The sequence below is a fragment of the Psittacula echo genome (genome assembly GCF_963264785.1).
Source record: "Psittacula echo genome assembly, chromosome: 15".
NCBI classification, from domain to species: Eukaryota; Metazoa; Chordata; class Aves; order Psittaciformes; family Psittacidae; genus Psittacula; species Psittacula echo.
Window position 1 is genome coordinate 10,189,881 of NC_137751.1, and position 26,932 is coordinate 10,216,812.

The 26,932-nt window shown below is 38.6% G+C and overlaps 1 protein-coding gene across 9 annotated transcripts in view; it reads right to left on the bottom strand.

The window, feature by feature from the left end:
- Nucleotides 1-497: 497 nt before the first annotated feature.
- The window catches only part of GTF2I (general transcription factor IIi), a 75,881-nt gene continuing 49,446 nt past the window's right edge, over nucleotides 498-26,932 (bottom strand). For 4 of the 9 annotated variants that reach the window (XM_080630320.1, XM_080630318.1, XM_080630321.1 and 1 more), the window contains 19 exons: nucleotides 26,532-26,597; nucleotides 23,399-23,582; nucleotides 21,820-21,884; nucleotides 19,757-19,828; nucleotides 18,891-19,074; nucleotides 18,444-18,502; nucleotides 16,869-16,940; nucleotides 16,234-16,417; nucleotides 15,679-15,737; nucleotides 14,920-15,003; nucleotides 14,370-14,465; nucleotides 13,000-13,065; nucleotides 11,964-12,147; nucleotides 11,324-11,376; nucleotides 10,294-10,404; nucleotides 9,354-9,437; nucleotides 8,392-8,575; nucleotides 7,329-7,357; nucleotides 4,799-5,925 (listed from right to left, as the gene is read on the bottom strand). In XM_080630320.1, coding sequence (XP_080486446.1) covers nucleotides 5,690-5,925; nucleotides 7,329-7,357; nucleotides 8,392-8,575; nucleotides 9,354-9,437; nucleotides 10,294-10,404; nucleotides 11,324-11,376; nucleotides 11,964-12,147; nucleotides 13,000-13,065; nucleotides 14,370-14,465; nucleotides 14,920-15,003; nucleotides 15,679-15,737; nucleotides 16,234-16,417; nucleotides 16,869-16,940; nucleotides 18,444-18,502; nucleotides 18,891-19,074; nucleotides 19,757-19,828; nucleotides 21,820-21,884; nucleotides 23,399-23,582; nucleotides 26,532-26,597 — 2,072 coding nt within the window. In that variant the 3' untranslated portion in view covers nucleotides 4,799-5,689. Of the gene's footprint in view, nucleotides 1,014-2,723; nucleotides 2,799-4,734; nucleotides 4,774-4,798; nucleotides 5,926-7,328; nucleotides 7,358-8,391; nucleotides 8,576-9,353; nucleotides 9,438-10,293; nucleotides 10,405-11,323; nucleotides 11,377-11,963; nucleotides 12,148-12,999; nucleotides 13,066-14,369; nucleotides 14,466-14,919; nucleotides 15,004-15,678; nucleotides 15,738-16,233; nucleotides 16,418-16,868; nucleotides 16,941-18,443; nucleotides 18,503-18,890; nucleotides 19,075-19,756; nucleotides 19,829-21,819; nucleotides 21,885-23,398; nucleotides 23,583-26,531; nucleotides 26,598-26,932 lie in introns of those variants that run through there. The other 5 variants (XR_013958097.1, XM_080630322.1, XM_080630319.1 and 2 more) reach the window with 5 other exon arrangements.

Sequence of the window (26,932 nt, forward strand, 5' to 3'; positions counted from 1 at the left end):
CTCATGCCAATAAAAAACCCCAAACCAAACCAGAACAAGAAACCTTTACAATAATCTGCATCTTCTGCTACAGAGATTATCATACAGGCAGAACTTGACATCTCTTACGGTTTGTGAAACTTAAACGCGTACATGAGTCTCTTACATGATATGGGAGTCACCAGGACTACAAGGGTCTTAACTTTTGACAGAGTGGGACTTACAGAAGCTTGGAGCACACGTTTCTATAACTAGTTCTAGAGATCAGAAGGGCATCCCCAGAGCCTTCATGAGAAACACTCTCACATGGGTCCACGTGGGCTTTGCCTAAGTTAGGGTTGTGAGATCAGACCCATCATACATAAGCCATGTGATATCCTGAGAAAACGTGCATTTACTACTTTGAGTTAACGGAACAAACTCTAACAGGGTTTGATTTAAATGTGTTCCTAATCCACACACTGAAATAGTGACCATTTCACCGTTCATCTCATTAATGCGTACTAAAGGTCAAGCAAACCAGTTGATCTTTTATTTGTGAAAAAAATAGGAATTGCAATAGGTATCCTAGGAAAAATCAGTTCAAATATACAGATAGTATTGTCCAATCAGCCATTAAAGCAGTCAGAACCAGAAAGTAATGTTTCTGGGTTTTTTTTTTCCAAAGTAAAACTAACAAATTGAACTACATGCAGGAATTTTTCTTTACAAAAGCTGAGCTGCATTAGGTGAGGTGAAATTCAGCTTTACTGGGAAATGCAGACAGCCTCTGTTAAGTCCCTGTTGATTTTAATCCCTGTTCTCTCCCCAGCATTGCTGCGTCAAATTTAGTCCTTATAATATATTCCAAATTAAAACCAGCCATTCCAAATCTACAGTCATTCTTTAAGTCAATTCACAGAACTGCTGAAAAAGTAGACATTTCTATCTAAAAATATAAAAAGGGTTTGTATAGAAGGTACTTCTCTTATACAGTTAATATTACACAGCTCCAGACATTCCCAGCAGGCTCTTCTCAGAACTGGATCTTCTGACTAGATAAGACAAATTACAAAAGTCAGTTAGTTTAATGCAGCTCTGGATCTTATTACAAATATAAGTAGCTTGCATTGTCTTTAGAGTTCTTTAGGCCTGGATTCAGGAAGCATGCAGAAGCTGAATATAGCTCTCAACAGATGTGAGATTAAATATGTGCTTCAGTGGTCTCTGTGAGGATTTAGATCAAATACTTGCTTTAGTTTAAGTTCAGTGGATGGCCTAAAGCATCCAAATATCCAAACCACTGCAGCACCAACCTGCGCAGCCATTGCGCAGACAAAATTTCCATGACCTTTAATGGCCAAGTGAGATGGGATTTTATACCTCCACTGGGTGAAGTGCTTCCCATCACAGATCACAAGCTTTTCTTCAGTATATTTTCTCCCGCCCTGTTCAATTTTGTGATGAATATTTCCAAAGCAGAATTCACCTCTTCATTAGGAACACCATTGCTTTACGAACAGTTCTCAGGGCACAGACAGCTGGTGCAGCTGTTTCAGCCTCTGCAAGTTTCTACCAAATCATGTCTGGGTTTGTCTCTTCAGTCCCTTATCCCATTTCCTGCATGGACAAAGGGCAACGACCAAGAGTGTCTCAGTCTTCAAAACTTGCATGGTTCCAGGAGTTGAACCTGCAGGCTCCAGCTCCCCTACCCACAGCCTCATGACAATGGCAAACCCCATTATTTCTGCTGGCCTGAGCAGCTGAGAGTGATGAAGACTCAGAGCCTGGTTTTGTGGGTGGGCTGTCTGTGCCCTCGGAACTGTTACAGTTCCCAGACCTTCTCTTCTCCCAGAGGAATACCATGTCCTTTTCTTACTAAACTGGAGGGGTTACAGCTCAAGTGCACTAAACAAATGCTGCCAACTTGGTATCAATCACATCAAATTGCTGAAGTATCAAACACTACACAATGAGGAAAATACACGGTTTGGAATATTATCTAGAAACTGAAACAGGAGAAAGCACGACAGAGCTGCGATAGCTAAAAATTGCCATTTTCTCTGAATGAAGCAGACTCACAACCACGTGGGTCAGCCTTTTACATCTGCTGACATGCCAGCATCGCTTGCACTGCTCTCCACCTCCATCAAAATGTAATTTTTAGGAATACATGGAGTTTAAAACAGTGTAAGAGAAAATTTTGGACATTTCTGCATTGTGAATTAAACGAAGCTTTTCATAAAAGTTAATGGAAAAGAAAAAAACCTTTTAAAGAAGCTGGTTTGTCATCACAGCTAATAGCTTTACCAAGTGTCCCAAGCTTAGACAACACTGCAATCAGAGTGCAGATTTTCTCTTTCCTGCTCAGTTATGGTTTGGAAATACATAGGCTTTACCAACAATAATGCTGCTCTTTCACACAACTGTGTCAGAGCTCTTCATAAACACTAATTCCCTAAGCCTTCATTTATTCTGCCTCTGAACAATGTAATTACCATCACCCATTTTTCTTTATAGGCCACATTTTGCTAGGGCTGCCTGCCTCCCAAATCTGAACACAGTGTGTTTTACATTGCATTTGGGTAAGGTACTGAAAACCACCTCAATTTTATAGCTGAGAACTGAGACAAATGACATAATTCATAAGGATTGGCACCTTTTGGCATTCAGTCCTGTATCTCAGCCCTCTTCTGATGCCTCAAATGACAAAAAATACTCTACCTTAACAGGTATTGACTTCAAGATAGACTAAATTCTGTTACCCAGCACTGATGAGGTCTACCACGTTGGGTCTGGCTCTTGCTTTATTTGAGGATTTTCTTTTGTTTCTGTAATTTCTGTTGAAAAAAGCAGTAATGAATAAAGAAAAAAAGGAAATTTCCCAACCAATTCCATTGTTATTGTTGTACTGAAGTAAAAAAACTATGAAAAGCATTGATTTATCCTTTTAAACTATTGAGGATAAATGAAAATGTTTTCACAACAATCTGATTCTGCGGAAATTACCATATTCATTTTGATGTAAAGCAGCCTGGGATCTTAGAGAACTCTAGTTTTTAAAGAGCTAAAATTAAAATCCGTGTTAGAAGTGTATGAAACTGGAAAGGTACTTAATAAAAGGACTGTGGGGAAAAAAGGCAGATACATCACTGGTTTGGTCTGCATCCTGCTCTTCAGTCTTTCTCCCTCCTGTCAATCTCCACCACCACTCCTTCCTTCTTTCCTTCCAACATCTCACTGTATACATAATGCTGTGTGAAGCTTTTCAAACACTCACAGGTGAGTCTGTAGCCCATTACTTCAAATATATCAGGCACAAGCATCATTTCACGTTATTTAAGATGCTGTCTTCCAGAGCTAGCTCACAACATCGGCTCCTACTTGAGCTCAAGTCATGCCTTTTGGGTTATTGCATTAACATTCCCAGCACTAACTCCTGCTTTCACAGCACTATTTCCCAGATTTCTTTTCCATCTGTAGGACTCCTTCTCAGCTAGACACACATTTTGCATTATTGTATTTCGATCTGTCCAAAGCAATTTTTGACACCAGCTACTTTTTCTTCTTCGCTGCATGCTATCACGTACCTCATTATGATGTGTTTAAAAAAAACAAAGACAGAAGGAAACTTTATCTTGTTGGTTAAAGCATTCATCAGCTTTTGATAATTTTTTTTCATTTCCAGAAGGCTTCATTACAAAATCTTTGCTTTTTCTTGTTCACAGGATGCTTGGAGGTTAATCAAAGAAATCTCATGTGGGTACAGCAGTGCCTATACAACCTAGGGCCTGATTTTGTTCTTTTTATAAACAGACAGTATGATGCTGGAAGGAAACTGGTTTTCAACTGAAGTTGTTTGGAAGGTTTGGGGCTAGGGTAATTCATCACTACAAAGCCAAGCCATTTCACCACATGATCATTTTATACCTTCCAGCCTAGTTCTGAAGTGATTTTGAGTTCTTTAGCAACTGGATGCCTTTTCTCAAGATCATTCCTCTAATTACTGGGTCTGAATTCAGTTTTGGATGAGAAACTCAAAGCCTGCTTATCTGTTTCTCCAAAACCATCACTTTGATGGTCCATAGCTTGATTTCCTCCACATAAAGGTATTCAGGGTATTTCCTTCATCTAACAATTTCCATGATCCCACACAGTTTTGGCATTATAAAGACATCTGATGTTCCAACTGTGAGGTTAAAATCTGCCACTCAGCTCTTTCGTGACTCCAACTTTTTGCCTCAATTGCTGCAAAAAGATTGATCCACACTCTGAGAAAGATGTGCTCATAACACTTGGAGTGAACCTGGAGCTGAGTGTGTAACAGTAATTCTGGTTGTGCTTGTTGGATTTTTCCAGAGCTTAAGTTTCAGAAGAAAAACAACAGCCCCCCTCCCCAATGCAGTATATTCAGGCCAACATGACATTCAAAGTTCCTGATGATGGCAATCATTCACTTGCACAAATCGTGGAAACTACTGTGCTGAATAACTAGATGCAATGTTCAGGATATGAGCAATCCCTCAAAGCTTATATATAGTCATGACGCACCAACCGAGAACAACAATTCTTAAAACTCCTCTATAAAATTATGTGAATAATAACTTCTGCTGCAGTAGTTTTCACAGGATATTAAACCAGATGAAAAATTGTCCTAGGAACCAATAAAAGTCCTTTTTCTGTTTTAATTGACCTGTCTCCTTTAAAGAAAAATATACACCTTTGTTCAAGATTACTTGACATATTTGTCAATAATAACTGAAGACAAACTCTTACCTCTTACAGATGCTTCCATTTGGCTTGGGTCAGATGGCTCTTCAATGAAACACAAAAAATGCAGTCAAATGAATACAAATATAGTTTAAACAACATGAATCAAATTTCTTAGAAATTAGGTTTTCCCTGAAGAAAGTGCCTTGTTTTTTCTGTTATGATCTGACTTAAGCATCTTTCTCTGAGATAAATGTGTTTTAATTTCATAATGATTTTTCCATTATCTGTGTTGATGGGTCATAGATGGGCAGCTGATGGGAAAGCCATTTAACCTTTTTATCACTGGGGGTGTGTTAAGGACAGATAAGAGTACAGCAAGTCCACTGACCATTAGCAGCTGTTTTCATCCCTTCCATCACCTTCAAATGTAAAGAAGGGAGCGAGCAGTTTCCTTTATAATTCTTTTCACCATACAGGTGTCCCTTAATCTTAAAATGTTTATTGAATGCTTACTTACAGTTTCTTTGAGTAACACCTTATTCAGTCAATTGCAAAAGCCTTTCCTGCACTACACCAATTTGCAATAGACATTTTGGAAAGGTCTGTGTGCATTTAGAAACTATACTGGGTCAACAGGAAGTTGCTCAATAACATTTACTCTAGCTATTCATAGCACAAAGCTGAGTTCTCCATCCGCACTAGGATAGAGATGATGTGTGTGCAGTTGAGATACAGTCTAACAGGGGTCACAGAGCTGCACAGTGGGCAGCAGTTCCATCAAGACCCAGTTCGAGGTTCTTACGTGTTACACGAGCGAACCTCACTTGGCCGAACATCTATCTGGGGCAGACACATAAACACACTTTGAGTTAAGCAGACTTCAATAAATGGATACTGAATTGGCTTTATAAATTGCCCATACTAACCCTTTTCAGCTCACTCATCATCTGCAAAATCAAATTAAGGAACACACCAATGATACAGCCTGAAGGAAGCGACAGCTCTTTCTATTAAGTTATTAATATTTAATAGCTATAAAAGTCACCGTTGCACACCATCTGTCAAAATGAAATGGCTCATCAGAAGCAGCACATAGCCAGCACATGACTACTAATGTCATCTGCCAATAAGATCCAGAACTCCATACCCTACCCCTCCTGTGAGGACATGCATCACGCTGTGCATCACCTGGTAGCACTGGTGCTGCTGCTGGTGCTGTTGGTGGTGCTTCTGCTTCAGCTTTTTCCGTCAGCTCTAAGATTAGACATAATCACTGTTTAACTTCACAATGGAAATGGGCCACATGTAGCACAAGGACAGTCTTACTTCTTGAATATGCAAATCCTGAAACTTGTTGCATGAACAGGTTGCTAACACTTGTGATTGAGCTGCAGGTCAATAGTTTTTGTTACACAAAAGCCATTCCCTATCTTGCCTGCAAGCACCAAAAATTTCTCTGAAGTTCCTACATGTTCTTCTTCAGAAGATAAAAGCATCATACCTATAAGCAGTAGGCTCAGAGCCTTTCCATCATTCACCTTGGCATCTATCAATATCAGTTCATTTTGATCATCATTCATGAACATGGATAATGCACAAACCCACGTATTCAATGACCAATCTGCTTCTCCAGCGATGGTAGGTGATCAGTTATCTATGTTGCTCTTACTCAGAGTATTAGCTACTTCAGTCCCAAAACAAGCTGACAGTTATGCTGAACACTTTAACAGATTCTTTCCTTTCCAATTCAGTTTTCTGGAAATGCTATTACACAATAATCTGCCTGGAAGGTTCCCTCTTACAAAGGGATCTCTTTCCCACCTAAGAAGGCGTGCCTAGGACTGGCGAGCAGGCCGGTGGGAGTTACTAGCTACAGTACCCTACTGAGAACACGTCATACTTGAAGTTCATAGACCTCAGCATGTCAACTGGAATATACTGGTGGCTGAATGCAAATGACTGGTCACTAAGGCTCAGGCTGGGTAAGGCCAAATTAATGACAGTAGGTTATTTAGTCTCTGAATTTCAAAGCTGACACTGGCTCAGAAAGAACATGACGCAAGGGACACTAATAACAGTGTTTTGCAGCTTGGCTTTTTTTCCTTCAACAAGATCTAAAAAGCCTGGTCACAATTATTTTAGGCAACTGAAAATACCAAAACCTTTTTATATTTGAAGCCCCCAAACAATTTCATTAACAGGGCCAAATTTGCCATGACACTTCAGGTAATTACACTCTGTCCCTCTAAACTGCTGCAGTTTGAGCACAATGCAGTTTTTCACTCAAACATGGTTGTGCAGCTATTGGAAAGGTCTTGCCTATTAACTACTACTGTGATGGATCCGAACCTAAAATGTAGGCAAGTCCCCGGTAAGTCTGTTGCTCAGTCAGGGCTCTAAATCTCTTTGGGACTCTGCAGCTGAAAAATACAAAATCAGTGTCTTGCATTTTCATATGCATACGGAACATTATGCTGTTCTGTAAATCTAGCACACTGCTCTCAAGTTAATTGCACGTGCAGGTTGAGTCAGGAAAGCTTAATGAGACAGACACAGACAAGAGCTATACACGGAACTTAACCACTAAGCCAAGATGCAGAAAACAAATCTGGGTAAGTTACAAAAATACATTTGCCATCAGCATCTCAAATACTTACGATTGTTAATCACAAGTCCTGGAAATAGTCTGTAAAAAAGGAAAAATAATGAAAAAAATATTACTGATTCTAAAATACACTGCATGGGGTCTCCTTGCCAAAGCATCCTCGCCTTCTGTAACAGAGGTCATGCTAAAAATGAACAGGAAGCCAAACAAACCAGAGGGAACTATCTCAGCAGCTCTTGGGCACTGTGGTTTGTTCACCAGCATGTACTCAATTAAACAAAAGGTATCAAGCAAGAGTCCTTTCAGTTGAAATGCTTCATGATCAAGGGCTGAGAATTCAGACCTCTTAGTAAAATACACTGAAGAAATGTCAATCTCTTTACACAGGAAGTGAAACTTTTAGACTCCTGTGAAGCAGTCTGTGATTTGAGAAGTTACATAAACTGATGTTTCGTTTCAATTCCTGAACTCCTTCTTAGCGTGATTCCAAAGTTTCATCTATTCTGCTTTATGCATACAAATATACTTCATATATATGTGTGTGTATCATACATATGTGTGTATATGTGTCTATGGAAATATACACAGACAAAATTAATTTATCATGTAATTGGGTAATACTGTATTTTTAAATATTGTAGATAAACCCATTCGGTAGGGAAAAAACATTTATCAAAGGGCTTATTTTAACTCAGGATTCTTATCTGAAATATTTAAAAAATAATAATGGTAATACTACTACAAACATACTATTTACTGTTAAGCGCCAACAAGCTCTAGATTTGCCTCGAAACTTGATCTGATAAATGGGAGAGCAAGGCCCACAGCACTTTAGGACTCTTATAATATATATAATATGAATAGATTTCAACTCAAAAGACAGTTTGCTGTAATAGGCAGTATTAATAATATGCCCTTTGTCATACTAAATTGGACGTGTCCTCCAAAGAGTTACCAGCTTCATTCATGCAATGAATACCTGGGCTTCATGTGACCTGATACAACTTCTATTCTTCCAAATCTCAATTTATTCAAGCTAGACTGAATAGATTTACTTAACTGAATTGGGCGGTTCTTGCAACATGTGAACAATCTCATCGATGGCAACTACATACCGAACGACAGTAAATTTGATAAACTCTGCGGATTCCAAAATCTTCCTCATGGAGCCAATTTCCAGGTAACTGGGAGCTCTAAATGTCACACCAGGAGGCAGCCCATCCACCACCACACAGCCAGGGTTGGTGGTGATTTTTCTGTATGGGACTTTCACAGGGAAATTCATACCAATGGCTTCACCTACATGAGATAGTCATGTTTATTTTCAAGTCTACGTATTTTTAACTAAATTGAAGGAAAAATCCTCAGACAATTAAGAACCTGAATGCAAACCCAGGCCTTCTATCAGATCAGAAACAGAAAATTCACATGACAGTAAATCACTTGAATTACACTCATGAACATTACCATGAGAGTGTTAGCTACAACCCAACTCTGACAGCTCACCTTAGAGAGAACCCAGATTCTTCTTTTACTAAAAAAAGGTATAGAACAGGATATGCAAAGCAATAGCTACATGAAGGAAAACAAAGCGTTTCCTGCCACAAAAAGCAATTTAACACCGTACTAGTGAAGGAATTTCAGATGAAGAAATCCAGGTCATTATTCCTCTACAACGCAAATACGAAAACTATACATAGAAAAAGATTACGTTGCATATTTAAAATTACTCCAGTCCTAAGTATTAAGAGGTCAGGATGATGAAGCACTAAGATGACTCATGGATTGCCAGCAAAATAGTATTTCATCCATGTTTACACAGAAACAAGCAGGAAAAGGAAGGGAGGAACAGAAAGAAATCCATACTCTTAGGATTGCTTGTTTAAACCACCAAACAACCTACATCACTTATAAAAGGTTCTTTTTGAAGTCAAAGCAAAACATTCATATACAGCTCTCAAAGTTGTTAATTTTAATGATCAGCTATTTCATCCACTGTGATGATTCAGTTACTTCAACACAAGAAACATTCATTGCATTTACACCTACGTAAAAATGGGGAGTAAGAAGCAATTACCAAATTTCCGGCTAAAAAGATCACTAACTTGCTCTCTCAATTGTCTGGCCTTTTCCACTTTTGACAGTCGCTCATTTTCATCATCTGGAAGAAATTGTTAGAATAGTATCAGAATTAAGCAGATTTTGTTTTTCCCCTGAAGCTTGTGTACCATTGCATGCTTGCTCAAAGCAGATTTACCTAAGTGCTTCAAAACAGGCACTGACTTTTTCCCTAGTTGTAGCAGTAACACAGAATTGTAGAAATACACAAAAAGAGGTGGCTGATAAGAAATCACAGAATCCCAGACTGGTTTGGGTTGGAGGGGACCTTAAAATTCATCCAGTTCCAAACCCCACTGCCACAGGCAGGGATAGCTTCCATTACCCCAGGTTGCTCCAAGCCTCATCCAACCTGGCCTTAAACACTGCCAGGGATGAATGTAGATTTGCTGTCTAGAGATGATTTTGTAAACTTAATCTATACCTACAAATTACATTTTATTTTCTTAGAATACATATAATGGTGGGGAAAGTTAAAGCAAAGCGACAATTCAGTAGATGGTCACAACATGCAACGTTTCTCACCATCTCTAATGAAAATGATATATGCATTAGAAAGCAGCAATCAGTGTTAAGACAAAGCAGTTGAGTCTGGATGTGGTTATTCAATTCAGTCTTAGTAGATCTCTTGAAGTTGCCAAGAAAACTTCAAGTCCATATTTAATTTATTCCATTGAAAAAAAAAAAAAGGGAAAAACGTGGATACTTTTTAACTAGGGGCTGGACCAAGAATATTCTAGAGATGTCTCAGTAAAAACAGAATGCTAAATTGTGCTCATTGTTGACTGTATTGGTATTTCAGTGAACCGGCTTGACTGTGGGAAAACTCCATCAGACTAAACAAGTGTTATGAAGAATATAAGCACAAAGTACGATGTGAGACCAGTCAGTATACACACCTGGTATAGTTACTTGAATGATGTTAAGATCTTCAACACCTGCAGCTGTGTTCACCACTGTGTTTGTTGGGGTGCTTGCTGTATTGGGTGTATTAGATGAATTATTTTTTCCTAAAAGTAAGGGAGTTAATGTAAAAAAACATTTGTAGAGAGCCCAAAATCTGGAATGTCACATGTAAAAAAATATTGCAAAATGACAGATGTTTGCAAAGTTTTCAAAGTGGACCCAGTTCCATTTTCAAAACGGGAGCAGCTTCCCATGAGACATACTTATTGAAGGTACAAACACTACTCTGTCTTTCCAACCCGGAAAGAGAAAGAGCTTGATTAAAGATAATGGCCATCTTTAGCTATCTGGTTTTCTAAAAAGACTGTTAAGGAAAAGAAAAGTATGTGGAGCATATATTTTGGTATTCTTATTAACAGAAAAATCACAGCACTTGCAGTTAATTCAGTAATACCTACTGACTCATGTGCTCATTGCGTGCATTCACAAGAGAAATCCCTTACAGTTACGTTTGTGAGCCCCACTGTCCAATGGCACAAACTAGCATAGCTCAAGTAACTCAGCAGAGTTTGACAACCCATAAGAACAGATAACAACATGACTGAAAACTTTTAACCCATGACCTGCCTGACACAATTTCCTACTGGCTATCTGCACGCCTATCTGTGGAGCACTTGTCATTTAGATGACCTACACAATAGAAGCAAATAATTTCTATCTACACCTGAATTACTTCTGTGGATCACACATTACTTGTTACATTTTCAAAACAGGGAGTAAAGAATATATTAGAAGCATGATTATTGTGAATAACTTCAAAAAATGCAATACTCCCTTGCTAAAGCTGCATTTAAACTGTAACTGGTGCTTTGCTCACCTTAAAAACAAAACAAACAAAATAAACCAACCCAAAATGCAGAATGAATCTTTCAGGAATTAGTTAACACCATGCAGCTCTCCTGATTCGTAGCTAATCCTTGAAAAAGACAGTTATCTAGAACATTAAGCAGTTGCAGAACTCACTTTGGGGGCTTCTAGCAGAACTTTCCTTAACAGCTGCCTCAAGCATCTCAGGCCTGCAAACAGATTGAACATTTCATGTAGAAGAATACAATTACATTCATCAGCATTAAAGAAAATGCAACTTTCTAATAGCAATTTATTAAAGACAGGAACTAAGCAATATCCTCGCAGCCAAACAGCCAAGAATGCAATGGCTGAGAGGCTCCACAACTTCTCTTGCCACTGTTTCTACACTGGCACATCTAAACCTATTCTAGACAAGAAAAGTAAATTCTTACAACCCCCAATATATGAATCTCCACCTCTCAGCTCATAAAAACTGCCAGCAAGTTTTATGAGTAATCCCTAACTGCTCCACACAGCAGGAACTAAACCAGTGACGTGATAACTGAAATGGAAGAGCAAGGAATCTAGCCTTGCTCTTCCCTCCCAAAACAGGTTGTGAGTGACTTTCAGAACAAAGAACTTACTGTATCTTGCTCCACCCCTACAAGAGTTTTCTGACCATTTCCTCATTTACTGAAAATATCCCAGTGTGTATTTTATGGAGTAATTTAGCAACTTAGCAACCCAATTTCATTTTTTGGTCTACATTTCAATTCTCATAGAATAGATTACCGAAGACATACGGGAGTCTTACTTTTTAATAATGAATTTTATCCTAGATTTGTTTCTCAGGATCTTTTCTAGTCTTGGAATTCCAAAAGTAGAAGGTCGGCGGAATGGCACCCCCTCGGGTAGTCCTTCCACAGAGAAAATCTCCGGGGAGGATTCAAACAACGCAAATGGCACCTTCACTGGTTCAGTCAGCCCCAAAGCTTCACCTGAAATATGACAGAGCAGTAAGTGACCAGTGAGATAACTGATGTGTATATAAAAAGGAAAACCTCAGGCAGAAACAGTATGTAATAGTTGGCACATACATGACAGATTATGCGAAACCATCATATGTTGCCTTTTTTGGTGACAGCTATGAGTAGGCAGGAATAAAATTAGTAGTCTTAAACATAACTCATTCTGTTGCAGTAAATCTGATCAGAATTTGCAGTTGAAAACAAATTATTTGCACCCAGCTCATGCCACTGGTTTGGTCTGTATACAAGACTATGCCATCTGTACTCTACTTTAAGGGCAATGCATTCTGTCTCCACCTCTTCTAGAGAATAGCGCAAAGGCCGTTTGAGATTAGTGCTCTTGTGCTAAAAACCCCAACTCAGAAGAATAATGAGAAGTCAATGCTTTCAAAAATGACTAGCTTTCAAACAGCATGCACTAGAAGCAGCACTGGGATATGCTGGAGCATGTCTCTCCAGACACCACCCATAACATTTCGAGTCATGCTGAGGCTGCAGCCATACAAAGTCCTGACTCATAAGCAGAATGAAGAGAGCTTAAAAAGATGTTCCAGGATGTGGATTCACAATGTCTCTGGATCATTAAAGAAGTAGTAATCCAACTACTACAATTTCTCCATTTCCAAACACAAATAAAGTAAGTAGTGGAAATGTGATGCAGAATTGCAAGCAAACTACATGAGAATGAACTTAGGTAAGAAATCGCCTACAGTATGCAAGAACTGCAGGACCTTTGGAATAAACATGTGAACATCTCTCTCACACATCTAACTGCCTGTTCATAAGAAAGACATCTCAGTAAAAAGGAATCAATAAACTTACCACATTTTTCATTAAAAAGATTTTCGACTTTCTGCTTTAAGTCAGTAATTTTGGCATTCCACGCCTCTGCCAGGAAGAAATTGGAAGAATTAAATCAACACACACATAATGCATCAGTCCTTGAGGAGCATTTTAACAAATGCTTAATAAATTTTTATGCTTGATAACCTATTTACTATGACAGTAAAATGTGCAAAGTGGCTTTCATTCTGCAAACAGCACTGAAACATTCTGCTGCAGTTTAAAGCTATATCCGTATCAATCCTCATTTTCCCGAAGCTTTGAAAGATACTGCTACTAGATAAAGCAAAGATGATAAAAAATTGAAATTAATCCAAAGGTGATCCAAATTTACAGTATCAGGCAGCATAAAATTTATTCATCTGAACCAGCACCCAAAATAGTGGCAGAAAGTTCTTCACATGCTCAGTGACACAGCCCAGAAACATGCCCCTCTCTTGAGAGCCACAAACTCTAGCATAATTTCACCCTCAGTGGGTAAGATTAAGTGTCCATCTAGCTAGACATTTCGTTTCTGACAGAAATCAGCAGCAATTCCTGAATCAGTTTACTTGTGGCTGCAATAAGTGGTCTGTAGATGGGCTACAAAATGAGAAACTCAGCTGAAAGTTTAAATAGTTGCAGACTTCTTGTTTTTTAAAAGCCTATTTCTAACAATAACAAGCAAGTCTAAGAAAACTGCACAGAACTCTGAATATGAATACTGCCCATGCCAAAAGGAGGAGTCGCACCAAATCAGTGTCTTACATTCATTTTAAACTCCTACTCAGTAGGAATAAAGAATTCCTTTGATTCGTGCTTTATCATCACAGGGCTAAAAAAAAGCATGCACACAAATACAATAAATCAAATACAACAAACTCCTATATAAATATAAACACAACTATATGACTTCTAGTCCTGTCTGGCTTTTCCTATACTAATTTTCCAGAACTGGAGAGGCCTACAATGGTGATTGTGAAAATCAGCTTATTAAGTTCGTGCACAACATCAGATCTCAGCTGGGTTTATGTGCTCTGGTGGTGCTGTGCACTAGAAAAGTTCTTCAAGGATCTGCAGCACTGAAATAACAGAGCAGAAGCAGAAAGGGACTGATTCTGAACCTACATTAGTAAGAGCTAATGGACTAGCACTGCATTTGTACAGCATTCTCCATAGAGCATCCAGGATTTCTCTGATGCAGATTATTCTACATGACGAAGACCTGAATTAACATGAAAACAAGAACTTCAGTCATTCACTAACTGTGCAACAGAACATGAATTCAAAATCTCTCTTATAGGCAATCACCAAAAATTTCAATACCAACATTAAGAGAATGCATGTGTGCTAATTCCCACAATATTTACCAAAAGAAAACTCTCTTTTTCGTGGCTTGAAAGTCATATTGGACCCATTGGTTTGAGAATTGGCTCGAACATCTGCTGTTTGTGGTTTATTAGGACCTGAAAAAAAGCGTCACAGATATTCATGCAGAGAGCACAAGCAAGTCATCATATGAAAAGAACAACACATCAAACTTGATTACTAGAGAAAACTTCTGAATCAAGAGTAGAATAAACAACCCCTCAAAACGTTCTTATAGGGTTGTATTTAAGCATTTGACACTACTGATCATGTCTGTCATTACTCTGCTTAGGACTACATCAGTCCCACATCTCTGCTTGGAATGAAAGGCCCAAGCAAGCTGTCAAACTCCAACATTTTACATAACTATCATCTATACAATTATTCAAAAATGAAAAATAAAACTGTTTCTATATTAAAATGTATCTGGAGCCATGAAATAAAACCGCATTTGCCACGTGAGGTTCATGTGAGGTGTTAATTACGGGCTTTGAAAACTGAGAACAGAAAACATTAGAAGAATAGAAGAACATTAGAAGAATTCTTCCATACCTTTATCAACAGTAACTCCAATCTGTGGAACAGTTGAGTTGCATGCAGGACTTTGTGATCTTTTTGAACTCTTTGGACTCATTGCTGGAAATCAACATAATATAAGGTGTAATGTACAAACCCTCTATAATGTAAATCCTGCACATGAAAAAGCGGGTGGATTCTGCAAGCTCCAGCAGACTGAAGAATCACTTGTGCCTGTACTAAGTACAGTCTGCATTGTAAATCCTGAACATCACAGAGGCACTCACAGCCTTAAAAACGAAGCTTAGTACTCTCAAAAAGGCAGGTATCACACCTCAACTTTCACTCCACTAACTCAGAAGACTTCGTTGTTTCTAAGTGCGAAGGACAGCTTTGGAACTTTTTATTAACAAAACTGTTAACTTCTGACTCTTTTATGACAACTTACAAGAGTTTCTTTTTTATTCTTTTCTTACAAAACTTCATTGTTATTTCCTTCAGTTCACAGCTCTAAATTACTTACGGTTTAGGCCATTAATAGCAAAATGAAAGTTATTGAAATTGGGTAAATTCCATTTTCTGTACTGGAATAATCTTAACTAAAAGAAGTAGATTAAATTTGTTTCACATAACTTTCTCTAATAACAGCAGGTTCAGCGGCTACTATGTTAAGTCATCTTACATAATGCCTTTAGTTTGCAACACCCCTATTTTTCAAAGACCTCTCAGTCTGCTAAGGAAGAGGAAAATAAGTATTTGTGAATTGATGGCAGCAAATAATACTTAATTGTTTACCTTCAGTGTTTATTTTACCAGCCAGTCCTGGAGGCAAATAGGAGGTGACAAGCTCAGGCCTAAAAGTTGAACAGGACATGATCTAATCAATTACACATGCACAAAAAATCATACAGCCAAATGCTACAAATTTCTTGGAATTCAGTTGAGCTCCAATTTACATAACATCAGCTCTCTAAAATGAAATTCTGCTAGAAGCAGGGGTGACTCTCCATCTACTATAACCACAAAAGGTTTGACAACTTTTAAGCTACATTTTATACCCTGGAATTTTCTTTCGGATTTATTTGATGAAAAAAAAAAGAAAGAAAAAAAACCAAAGAAGGGGAAAAAAGCTTAGAGGAACAAGACCATTTACTCACCAGATCCTTCCAGCATGAATTCTGCAATTTATACATCTATATAAATCCATTAAGGACAGTATATCCTTTCATGAGATGAATTAAGTGCAAAATGTTCTGTTTCACAGAAGCAGAATTCAGGTAACATTTAAAGCCTAAAGCAAATCAAATAACTTCAAAATCAGGAGTAAAAATAACTGAATTACAAACATACTTTTTAACAACAAATTTGATTTTGCCACTCGCACGGACAATTCTTTGAAGGCGTGGAATTCCAAACCATGTGGGACTCCGGAAGGGGATTCCTTCTGGCAAGCCTTCGACATACAAGTACTCAGGGTTTGATTCAAATACAGGATAGGGAACTTTCACTGCCTCTGAAAGCCCCAGAGCTTGGCCTGAAAATAGAGATTTAATGAGAGTTCACACATTCAAATGGGTGGTATTTTATCTCAAGTGATTTTAAGAAGCTTGGCTTACAGAAGCTCTGCTACTCAGATAATAAAAAACAAACCCAAGAGAAATATTTAATGAGATTTTCTATTATTTTCTGTAGAATATCTGCAAATGGGGACTTGGTTCATCTTGTTACAGGTAACACCTAAGCCTGCAGTGCCTAATATTTTCTTCTGAGAACTTTCTTAGGCCTAGGATGTTGTTACAAAGTCATTTATGTCAGTTATAGGGAAGAGTCAGTAAAAAAAATAGGCAAGAGGAGTCAAGATTTCCATATCTGCCCTGGTACATTTCTGATGTTTAAGTAAGTACTGTAAAATTTAAAACTCTTTTTACAGAAGAGTTTTAAAATGAAGCAGAATTATAAAACAGTTCTTTTAACATTTAACTTACCAAACTTCGTATTAAATATCTCTTCTACTTGCTTTCTTAGCTTTGCGATCCTGATGTTCCAATCTTCTTTCACTGAAAATCAGATATATGTCAGAATATTACCAAGTTCTAGATAAAGAGATACATTCAAACACATTTCTTCTAACACAATAACTTGTAAAACTAGCAACACAATCACAGTCGACAAGGCCACACAATGAAGAATGATTATTAATGACAGCTGAAACGATACACGTAATTCCTTCTACATAATGGAAAAATCTGTTTAAATGTAGTTACGTATTTCAGTCATTGGCCCAAGCAGGAGAACTTGATCTTCAGAACCTTCAAACACAGGAAGAAATTATTCTAGTGGCTTTTACAAACTGCAATTAACTCATCATTGTGCATAATAACACTCTTTAGAATAGGAGGATTTAATGAGTGCTTTGCTAAACATTTTGATTAGCATTAAAAAAAATAATCTTCACTCCTGTTCTCTATTGTAAATAAAAGCCAAGTACAGGAGCACTAGCCAGAGAAGAAAGCAAAGAACACTAGCAGTAATAAAAAGCACTTCTTTTCCGACAAACAGCATCAGAGTTCATTACTTTTTTCATCATAACCCACACATAACAATTATCTGCTCCTGAGGTAAAACCACAGTTGTGGAAAGCACGCATGAAGCAAGCTATACAGGATTTTTGTTGTTTCCAAATCATATTTAGGACTAACGAATTACCTGACCTAGTTTATTTCTAGCTTCTAGGATTTTTCAAGGCAAGATGCAGTAATATTTTTTGCAATCTGGCCTACTCACGTGATAAGATTTCACAGCTGCTTAACACCAACACGTGTTTATACTGTTCACATGTGGTCTTACCAACAAAGGAATCAGACCGACTAATGTACCTTAAGAAATTAAAATGCTGTTCACACACTATTATTGAGGGCACAGGATTATACCTTGCAACAGAACAGCATTTTGATTTAAAAAAGGTCTAATATTCTTTAGTAACATGAAGTTTGCATCTGCAGTAAGATCCTCAGCCGCTGCCCGGGAAAAATGGTTTTCGCTGGGCTCTATCCCAAGAGAACATTTGCTGTTTGCCTGGACCCTGGTAAGCTCTGTGGGCAGGCTCACTGAGGAGTTAGTGAAAAATACAGTGAAATAACTAGTACAAAAAGAAACATCATTCTGGACATGCGAACAGTCTGAGTTTTAAGAATCATGATCCTTGCACATCAGTTCTTTCAGAAAGAGGATTCTATTAGCTAGTTTTTTTTACTGCTACCATTGACATATGCTGTTATTAATTCATTGTCAAATCTGGTGACAATCAGGATTTTGGCAACAAAACCAATCAACAAACCCCACAAAAAAAACCCCAAACCAACCCCAATGCTGCCTTCTCCTTCTGCTCTACATTTGTGGCAAAAAGCCATCCATGCTCATAATGATCAATTTCTTCTTTTCAGACCTCATGAAGAGCATGTCAGCACACTCATCACGCTTCTTGAAAACTGTTACATTGATCCAGATGTGTTTCCCCACCAAACCCTTCCATTCCCACCTGGAGACAGCACCTGTCTTACCTGGGGGGTTTGACCTGGGTTGAGTAACTTCAGTTGAAGTGACAGTTAGAAGCTCTGGCCTGCAACCAGAAAGCAAATAATCTGCCCATTCTTGACATTAATTAAATACCATTACCTATCCTGAAAAGAATGGAAAAGTTTGGTTTTTTTCTATTATGCATTTCACACTTGTGATCATGCTACAGAGATATTTTGGAAGACTTGCCCAGATTGCATATAGCCACTTTATAATGCAGAATATTTAATCTGCCTATTTGCTAACTAGAAACTGAATGCTTCAGGACTTAACGAAGTCAACTGCTTGATGACCTTAACTATTCTATGATTCTATGATTCTATGACATGAAGGAAGCTTTGCTGGGCCTCTTTGTTAAAATAAAAATCCAAACAACCAAAACAACACAACCCCAACCACAAACATGTTCATGCATTAAAACAAACACGTACCTCTTGATCACAAACTTTATTCTGTTGCCCACTTGAATGATTTTTTCTAGGCGAGGGATTCCATACCAGGAAGGACTCCTAAAGGGGATGTTATCTGGCAGCCCTTTGACATAGAGGTCATTAGGATGGGCCTCAAATTTCTGGTATGGAACAGCTTTAGGCTCAGTGCTCCCCAAGGCCTCGGCTGTTGAGAACAAAATACATCAATAACTGGACAGTTTGGCCATCAACCGTTACTAGAAGCTAGCTAAACTACTGATTCTCCAGGCTGGTGTAATCATTATCCCAGAACCTGGGACAATGCAGAACACCTAAACCCAACAGAGTCCAAATCTCAGCACATCAAACCCATAAAAATCTACCCTATTGTATCATGTTGCTATTGGGCAGGCTCAATGCTAACTGAAGATTACTGGGTTCCTCACTGGGGCATAAAGCAATGGTTTTATCTGAAGGTTTTAATCTATTATGGAGCATGACACAACATTTTATTCTAGCTCTTCCGAAGTTGACTACTTTTTTATATTGGAGAGAACATGAAAATTCACCCAGAAGTGTTCTAATACTAATGGGTATAAATAAGTAAATGGTTGTTTTATTCCCCATCAAAGGAAAAACGAACCAAACTGGATGGAATTGAGAGCAATGAGAAGAGCTGTACATACAAGACATACTTTTTTAAATTATGAATTTACCCAGTTGCATAAGCAGTAAAGAAATACATTGTTCTTCACTCAAGTGCCAGGATTGTAAATATTTGAAAACACTGATCAAAGGTCTCTTTCACGTAGATGGTCAAAGGAAATGAGGAAAGCAACCTTCAAGAAATACAAAGCCAGAAAAGAAAATAGTAATAGTGAACTCACCAAACTTTTTACAGAAGAGTTGATCTACCGTCTTTCTCAGTTCGGTCATTCTGGCAAGCCACTCCTCTTTCACTGTATTTGAGAGTGACACAGAACAAAACAACATTCCTTATCATTTTGGCTGTATTTTCAGTCGTTCAGCTTATAGCATGCACAACCATCCTGCATTTCCCGGTAACACAGAAAATACTATGTGGAAGAAGTATGGATTCAACTTGGAACTAGGAAAACCTGGCTTATGCTTCTCCAGCCATTCCTGAAGCAAATCATTACTCCTTGACTGGCTTGTCTTGGAGCCAGTATCAGTCTTCTCAGGGCATTAGAGCTGAGGTCATTTTATAAAATCTTCCTGACAAGCCTACTTCCCACAGGAATGCAAATGCAAATCATTTTCCTTCTGCCAACCAAAATACAGCTTCTGTACTCATCCCATTCCTCTCCTCAAGACACAAGCTAGCAGGGGCTATGGACAGAGCAGGAGGCTGGACATGGAGCCACAAGGAGCTGAGAGCAGGGGCTCCATAGCTCTCTCCTGAGATGGTAGCAGACACAAAGAGCAGCAGAGCTACTGGGAAAGATGGAATCCAAGCAAGGAGAAAAGAAAACTGAGGGAAAGGAGGCTCAGATAGCTGCTGTCTTCTGATCCCTACGATAGGATCAACAGCTTTCACACATGTTCTCTCAGAAATAATGCAGGGGGCACACATGAATATACTATCATTAGAAGCTAGTGAAGACAAGCAACATAGAGTGACTCTTCATAACACTGTGCCATTACAATGAGTTACCACAAGGTCTCTTAGCTACAGGGGTTTTATGGGATATGTAGTGTACCTGCTTTGTCTTCATGATCAGTATAACCATATTAAATACAACAAAAACAACAGAGAAAAAGGCCAATTTTAAAGTCTACATAAGAGTACAGTTAGGTTTAGGACTCAGTCATCAGCCTACCTATTATTTTTGTAGTCAAATTTGGTGCTCAAAGGAACAGCAGGTTATTAAGACTCAAGACACTAGGTTAACTTAGATTGCAGGAAAAGTTTAATCCCTACACACACGTTAAAGTGACACCCTCATGACGTATTTATATCTGTAATGTTCACTTTAAGTACGGTCTTTGATGCACTTTTTACAACAGAAGACTGTGAGTATATAACAGAATATAATGGTGCTGCAGTAGTGCAGATACTACCATTTATATGCTTGCATCCTTATCTGAACCAAGAATTTCTCTGGTAGTAGTAAAAAAATCACAATTCAACCAGGCTGAGGTTGCCACTTAGCATTTTGGGGCTGGGAGCAATTTGTCTGCTACCATTGGTTCAGGCACAGAAGCTTTCAACACTTAGTTTAACCGGACAATTAAAAAACCACCCTGAAGCCCAAGAGACAGCAGAATACAACAACTAAGGAAAAAAACAAGTCCAGAAAAGTAGTTTACGAACTATTGCCCATGCAAAGACACCATTGTTTCAAAACTTGTGTTTTTCCTTTCTATACTGAACTTTTTTCTCCCAGCTTGAAGGGAAATGAGTTCATGGCTGCCACTGTAGAGCATGCATCTGCTGCAAAACTGGTTAGAATGCATTTTCTTTGCACTGCTGTGTGAAAATGGAAAAATAAAAAGGCCCATGATCCAAGCAAGTCAGGTTCTACAATAATAAATGTTACTGTAGCCACTATGTTCATTACTGCATTTCAGTTAAATCTAATTTTGGTGAGTACCTTATAAAGCAATTATTCCATCATACAGTTTTCTAGCCAGTAAACTCTATCAACTTTGCTTCTTCTCCATATCTCAACAGAGTAACACTTAGCTCATTGTTTTTTCTTCTGGCCAGCTGAATCAAATCATTTGATAAGAGTGTTAGTAACACCGGCTTGTACAGTCAGGGGAATATTGCTTTCACCTGGTAGCTGAAGGAGATGCAAAACAAGAGGAACTATTTGCAATGTGTTATTAGTAAAAATAAATGGTAGAAACTACTATGATGGTGACCACTATAGACACCACTATGAAGATGAGTAACAGGAAATCATACTGTACTTGTGCAACTCACACAGATCTGCTGCAACAGGTCTGTTCAATGGCACATCTTCTCGTGTTGAATTCAAAAGCTCATGCCTAAAAGATGAAAGGTACATGCTTCAGCAGTGACACCCACTTTGATAAACCAGTAGTTACAGCCTCAGGTTACCACTGAAGGATCAGAAAACTAAAACAAAACAGGGGACATCAAATCCCCAACATTAAATTCGAGTTAACACCGAAGTGTTCTAGAGGTGGTTGAAACCCTACTGACAAAAACATTTTTCATGCCCATTACCATATACACCTGAGTCACAGCATTTCATGTTAACATGCAGATGACATTAAAACTATCTCTTAAGCCTGAGATGCACGTCATTAGAAACAAAGATCCAAATCAAAAATTTAACCTTAAAAAATGAGAATCTCAAAGCAGACATTTCTGTTCCCCAAATATATCGAGTTTTACCTGTATGAAAACCACAAAAATCTAAAAATCCTGACACCTCTCACTGAGCTGAACTGCTTTTTGACAAGTGAGACAAAGGTAGATCTACTCTCATCTCTTCTGGTTATCTGTAGGCATTAGGATGATATATAGATGAATATACACATCTACGTTTGAGAAGCTAGCATCTGTGTTAAAGGCAGCATGCAGAGACACGAATCTGACCACTGCAATCAGCACATTGCTATTCACTTGAAAAACACTTGGCTACAGCACTGAACAACAGTAAAACGTCACAGAAGCTCTATTTAAGCTGTAAATGAAGCTTCTGTGGTGTGAAACATCACATCTGTCTGAAGTGAAGCACAAAACTGTCAAAGGTAAATATCCACCCACGACCAAAGCTGCAGATCAGTCTGCCACAGTCATTCCTGCAGTACTGAGTCTCAAAGAGCTCTGCGGCTCCGAGATCCAGCACTCAGCATCTACAGGTGTCGGCAGCTCTCCCTGCACATCCTGAATTCAGGCTCGGTCCAGGCTCCCTTCCAATCCCACATGCCTTTGCAGAAAGTAATGTCGCGGTTCTTTTAGAAAAGATACCAAGGGAAGAAAGGAGGAAAAGAGGAAGAAAGGTGCCTAGAGCATCTCATGGCCTCACTTTCAAGGCAGACAATACCCTGCCAGGCTTGCTGTGGCAGGCAGTGGAGCCCTCAAGCAGTTTCTACATACATCTAAGGTCCCCTCCCTTCATGTACACTATCTGATCTACCTCCAGACACATAAGGATATGGATCCAAGTAAATCACAGGACCCAGTAGCTATTTTGTCCTCAAGCCAGCCCTGGGAAGTGCTATATGCAGATAACAGCCATAAACACCTTGATACAGCATTCCAGCAAGAAAAAAATAAAAGCACAAGCTGAAATTCAGGCCAGGATCCTCAGATAGCATAAAATATACCCAAGTCAATGGCTTTCAACAAGCATCACAGATTAAAATAGTACAAAGAGATCTGTCCATCACAAGAAGTCCGTATTATTGAAGAGACCTGTCTAGATCTCAGCCACCACTCACGTTTGGAAGTTCTGGAAAATAAAATGAAGCAGAGTGGATTCAGCAGAAAACAATGAGTAACACAGGGACACAAATACAAAATTCCTTACTTTTTAATCACAAACCGGATCCGCTCCTTTGCTAGAAGTATCCTCTCAAGACGGGGAATGCCGTAGGTGGATGGCCGCCTGAAGGGAATTCCTTCTGGCAGCCCTTCCACATATAAGTCTTCCACATGTGACTGGAAGAGTGGATATGGGATAGACACTGGACCTTTTGCTTTTATAGCTTGTGCTTCAAGAAAAAAGGAAAACAAAATCATTAGACTGGCTTGTGGCTCTGCTTAAATTATCTGTTTGATATCACTCTGAAAAACATTAAAACCAGCATCAGGCAATAACCCCCTCAACACATTCAAACATGCAAGCATTCACTGAAGGGGGCTGGTTTTGTTTTATAGCAAAATTACTCTAATTCACAGTAAACAAGCTGCAGACCTGCTTACATATGCAGATTGGCTTTTCCCTTTACCCTCTAAACATTTAATAACGGAGACTGCACCTGCTATAGCAAAGTTTAACAGTATTTTGGTTTTGTTTAACAGCACATTTTGACAGATGAAGTTATCTGGACTTAATGATAAACCAAGCATGTTTCAGTTCATGAGGTCTGATTATTACTATTCATTACTACTACTGGGTTACAAGAGTCATTAATGCCCTGGAGGAGGGGCACACATGCCTTCTTTTGAGTGAATTCCTAAAGCTTTGGTATATTTTACAAAGCCAAGGAATCACTAATGAAATAAACAGTACACTTCTAAAGCATGGCGCTACTAATGAAATCTTTGAAGTAAACGAAAACAAGTAAGATTGGCCCACAGCTGGAAAATAACTTCAGTGTATTTCTTCAGGTTATACGGACTGTGTTCATATCAGCACACCTATAAAGCTGGCAAACACAGGCATCATGGCTTGCAAATACCAAGAGGACTGTTTTCTTTATGCTCACAGGGGTATGTTAATTCTGCAGGCCATACAACAAGAACTCTCTATTACCATCTGACTGGTCTGCAAAGAGTTTGGTACATTCTGTTGTTTTGCTCCAGCAATTAGATGCAAGAAACTATCTGAAGAAAGAACAGCAAAGCTAAGGCAAATTTTAGAATACAGTGATGTTGTGCCATTTCTGAAAGCAAAACTACCCACAGGGCACCTTTTCAAGCAATTTAAGGAAACAGGAAAGCAGCCTGTGGTTCTGACAGTGGTATATACAAAATGCTTATATTAACTCACAAATTCTTAGAAGCAGTAAGACACTTTGGGTTTTAAAGGCATTTGAGTAACATAACTCTTTCAACCACTTGGAAGCAGAACAGTTTCTAGGCATGTTTATCACAAAACAGGGAAGCTTTGAAAATACTGCATGCATCTAAGTCTTATATTCTGATAATACTCTAAGAGGTCAGTGAAGACTCTAAGAACTGTGTTTCAAGTAGACTTAATTTCAGCTGCCAAATACAAGACGGCCAAAACTGGAGACAGAATCCATACATGCAGAGATGGACATGAACCTGAAGATGACTCTTTGCAAATAGACTGAAGAAACCCTGTTCAAACTAGTGTCAAAGGAGCTGCAGAACAATCACTGAAAGAGCTGTTGTGCCTCAGTGTATCACACCAGTTCTTCATTAAATTAGATTTTTATTGCAGTCATATTCCTCTTCTAAGAAATGGGGAAAAAAGCTGCTTTCAGCCCTGGAGGCTGCTGTGTCAAGTGGTGAGAAGCATAACAATTTCAGCAGACAAGCCTCAGATGGCAATGATAGTTTGTGAACCACAGCCACAGGAAAAAAGATCAAGGACATCTAGATCACTACACGGCATCAAGTAAAAACAGCTCCAGAGTAACAAAAATCCTGTCTGTTTAAATAAGTGACTACGTTTTTACAAGTGAAAAATCTTTATTTCTCTTAAATCAGCAAATGTTTTAGCAAATACTCTTCAGACAAAACATGATCAGCATTGCAATGAGGACTCTAAGATTTGTAATCTTACATGTTTTACAATAGAAATCCTCTTGAATATAGCTTTTGTTTTTATAAATTAAGACTATATTTATGAGCCACACTAAAAAGTAATCCCATTTACTGTACATCTAAACACAAAACTAAATCTGTTTTCAGACATGTCAGTTACAACGGATGACAGTGACTGACACTGCTAGAACACTTTGGAGCTATGGAAGCAACCAAATCTGAGCAGCATTCTAGGAATGCTGGATATCCGTAACTCACTTCAGTAAATGGGAAATTGCATGCCCATATAGACAGAAAGAATCTGATACGCAACTGGTTTGTGAATTAATGAAATGTTGTCATCCACAGGGAAAAGGAGGATAATTTAGGACCATATGGCTTGCTATGGAGAGTCAAGAATAGCTCTGTATTCAACAGGCTCCACAGGAGATTTTTAGGCTGGTTATGTGCAAACACCAAAACCCAAATTAAAGCAATTTACGCAGATCATGTTCCTTTCTAGAGCAATTAAAATACTGTGAATCAGATTCTAAACTGTTTTTACTTGGTGTGAGTTGCTTTCAGTGGGCTGTTTACGTATCAGATGCTAGTCACACGCAAAACATGTAGTAACTCCAAATCACAAGTTCCATTATGAAAGCAATTCCACTTTTCACAGAAGAGGAGCACCACTATTTGTTTTGAAAGTTTTGATGACAGTTTAAGGCTGTGATATGTGGACACAAAATGCATCTGGTGCAACATCTAGAGACACATTCCCAAATCTAAGATGTGTGCTTGTTTTTCTCTCCAAGAACCATTAATATATGATTGTTGCTTCACTGCAGATCAATCATAACCAGAGAAAAAAAGTCAATCAGTAGTAATCTCTCCCCAGAGCCATTTTAAAAGACCATTTCACTTAAGGACTTGATGTAAATACAGAAAAAAAAGGCAGCTCTCTCAAATATGGGTGCCCAAGACATGAGCATGCTGGAGCTCCAGGAAACCCAGCACAACTGAAAGATAAAGTTTCTCACTTAGGTGCCAATTTTGAAATTGCTCTGCTCATTGCAAAAGCTTCTTTCCTCAGATTTAAGTCTTCTGAGAATATTTAACCCTTTGGTGCTGTCAGTACTTGTGTGTTCCTGAACCAACAAAAGACATATGTGATTCAGGTGGCAAAGGAGTAGAGGCAATTGCTTGGAAGGGAGTGTAACACATACCGTATTTTTTCTCAAACAGCTCTTCAACTTGCTTTCTCAACTCTGTAATTCGTGCATTCCATTTCTCTGTGAGGAAAAGAGGAGGACATGTCAGACTACAAACCAAACTGAGAATCTCCTGTAAAATCGATTTTACTGCCAACTGAAATAGGCAGTGTGTTTTTACTACTCACTTGCACACAGGTGCCTGTGAGGGTGCTGAGGCTCTGGCCCAGTTTGCCCAGAGAAGCTGTGGCTGCCCCATCTCTGGCAGTGTTCAAGGCCAGGTTGGACAGGGCTTGGAACAACCTCCTCTAGTGGAAAGCTGGAACTGGGTGAGCTTCCAACCCAAACCATTCTGTGATTCTATGAGTATACTATAGGCTGTACCTTAAGTTATATCGATACATTCAGAAAGAAAA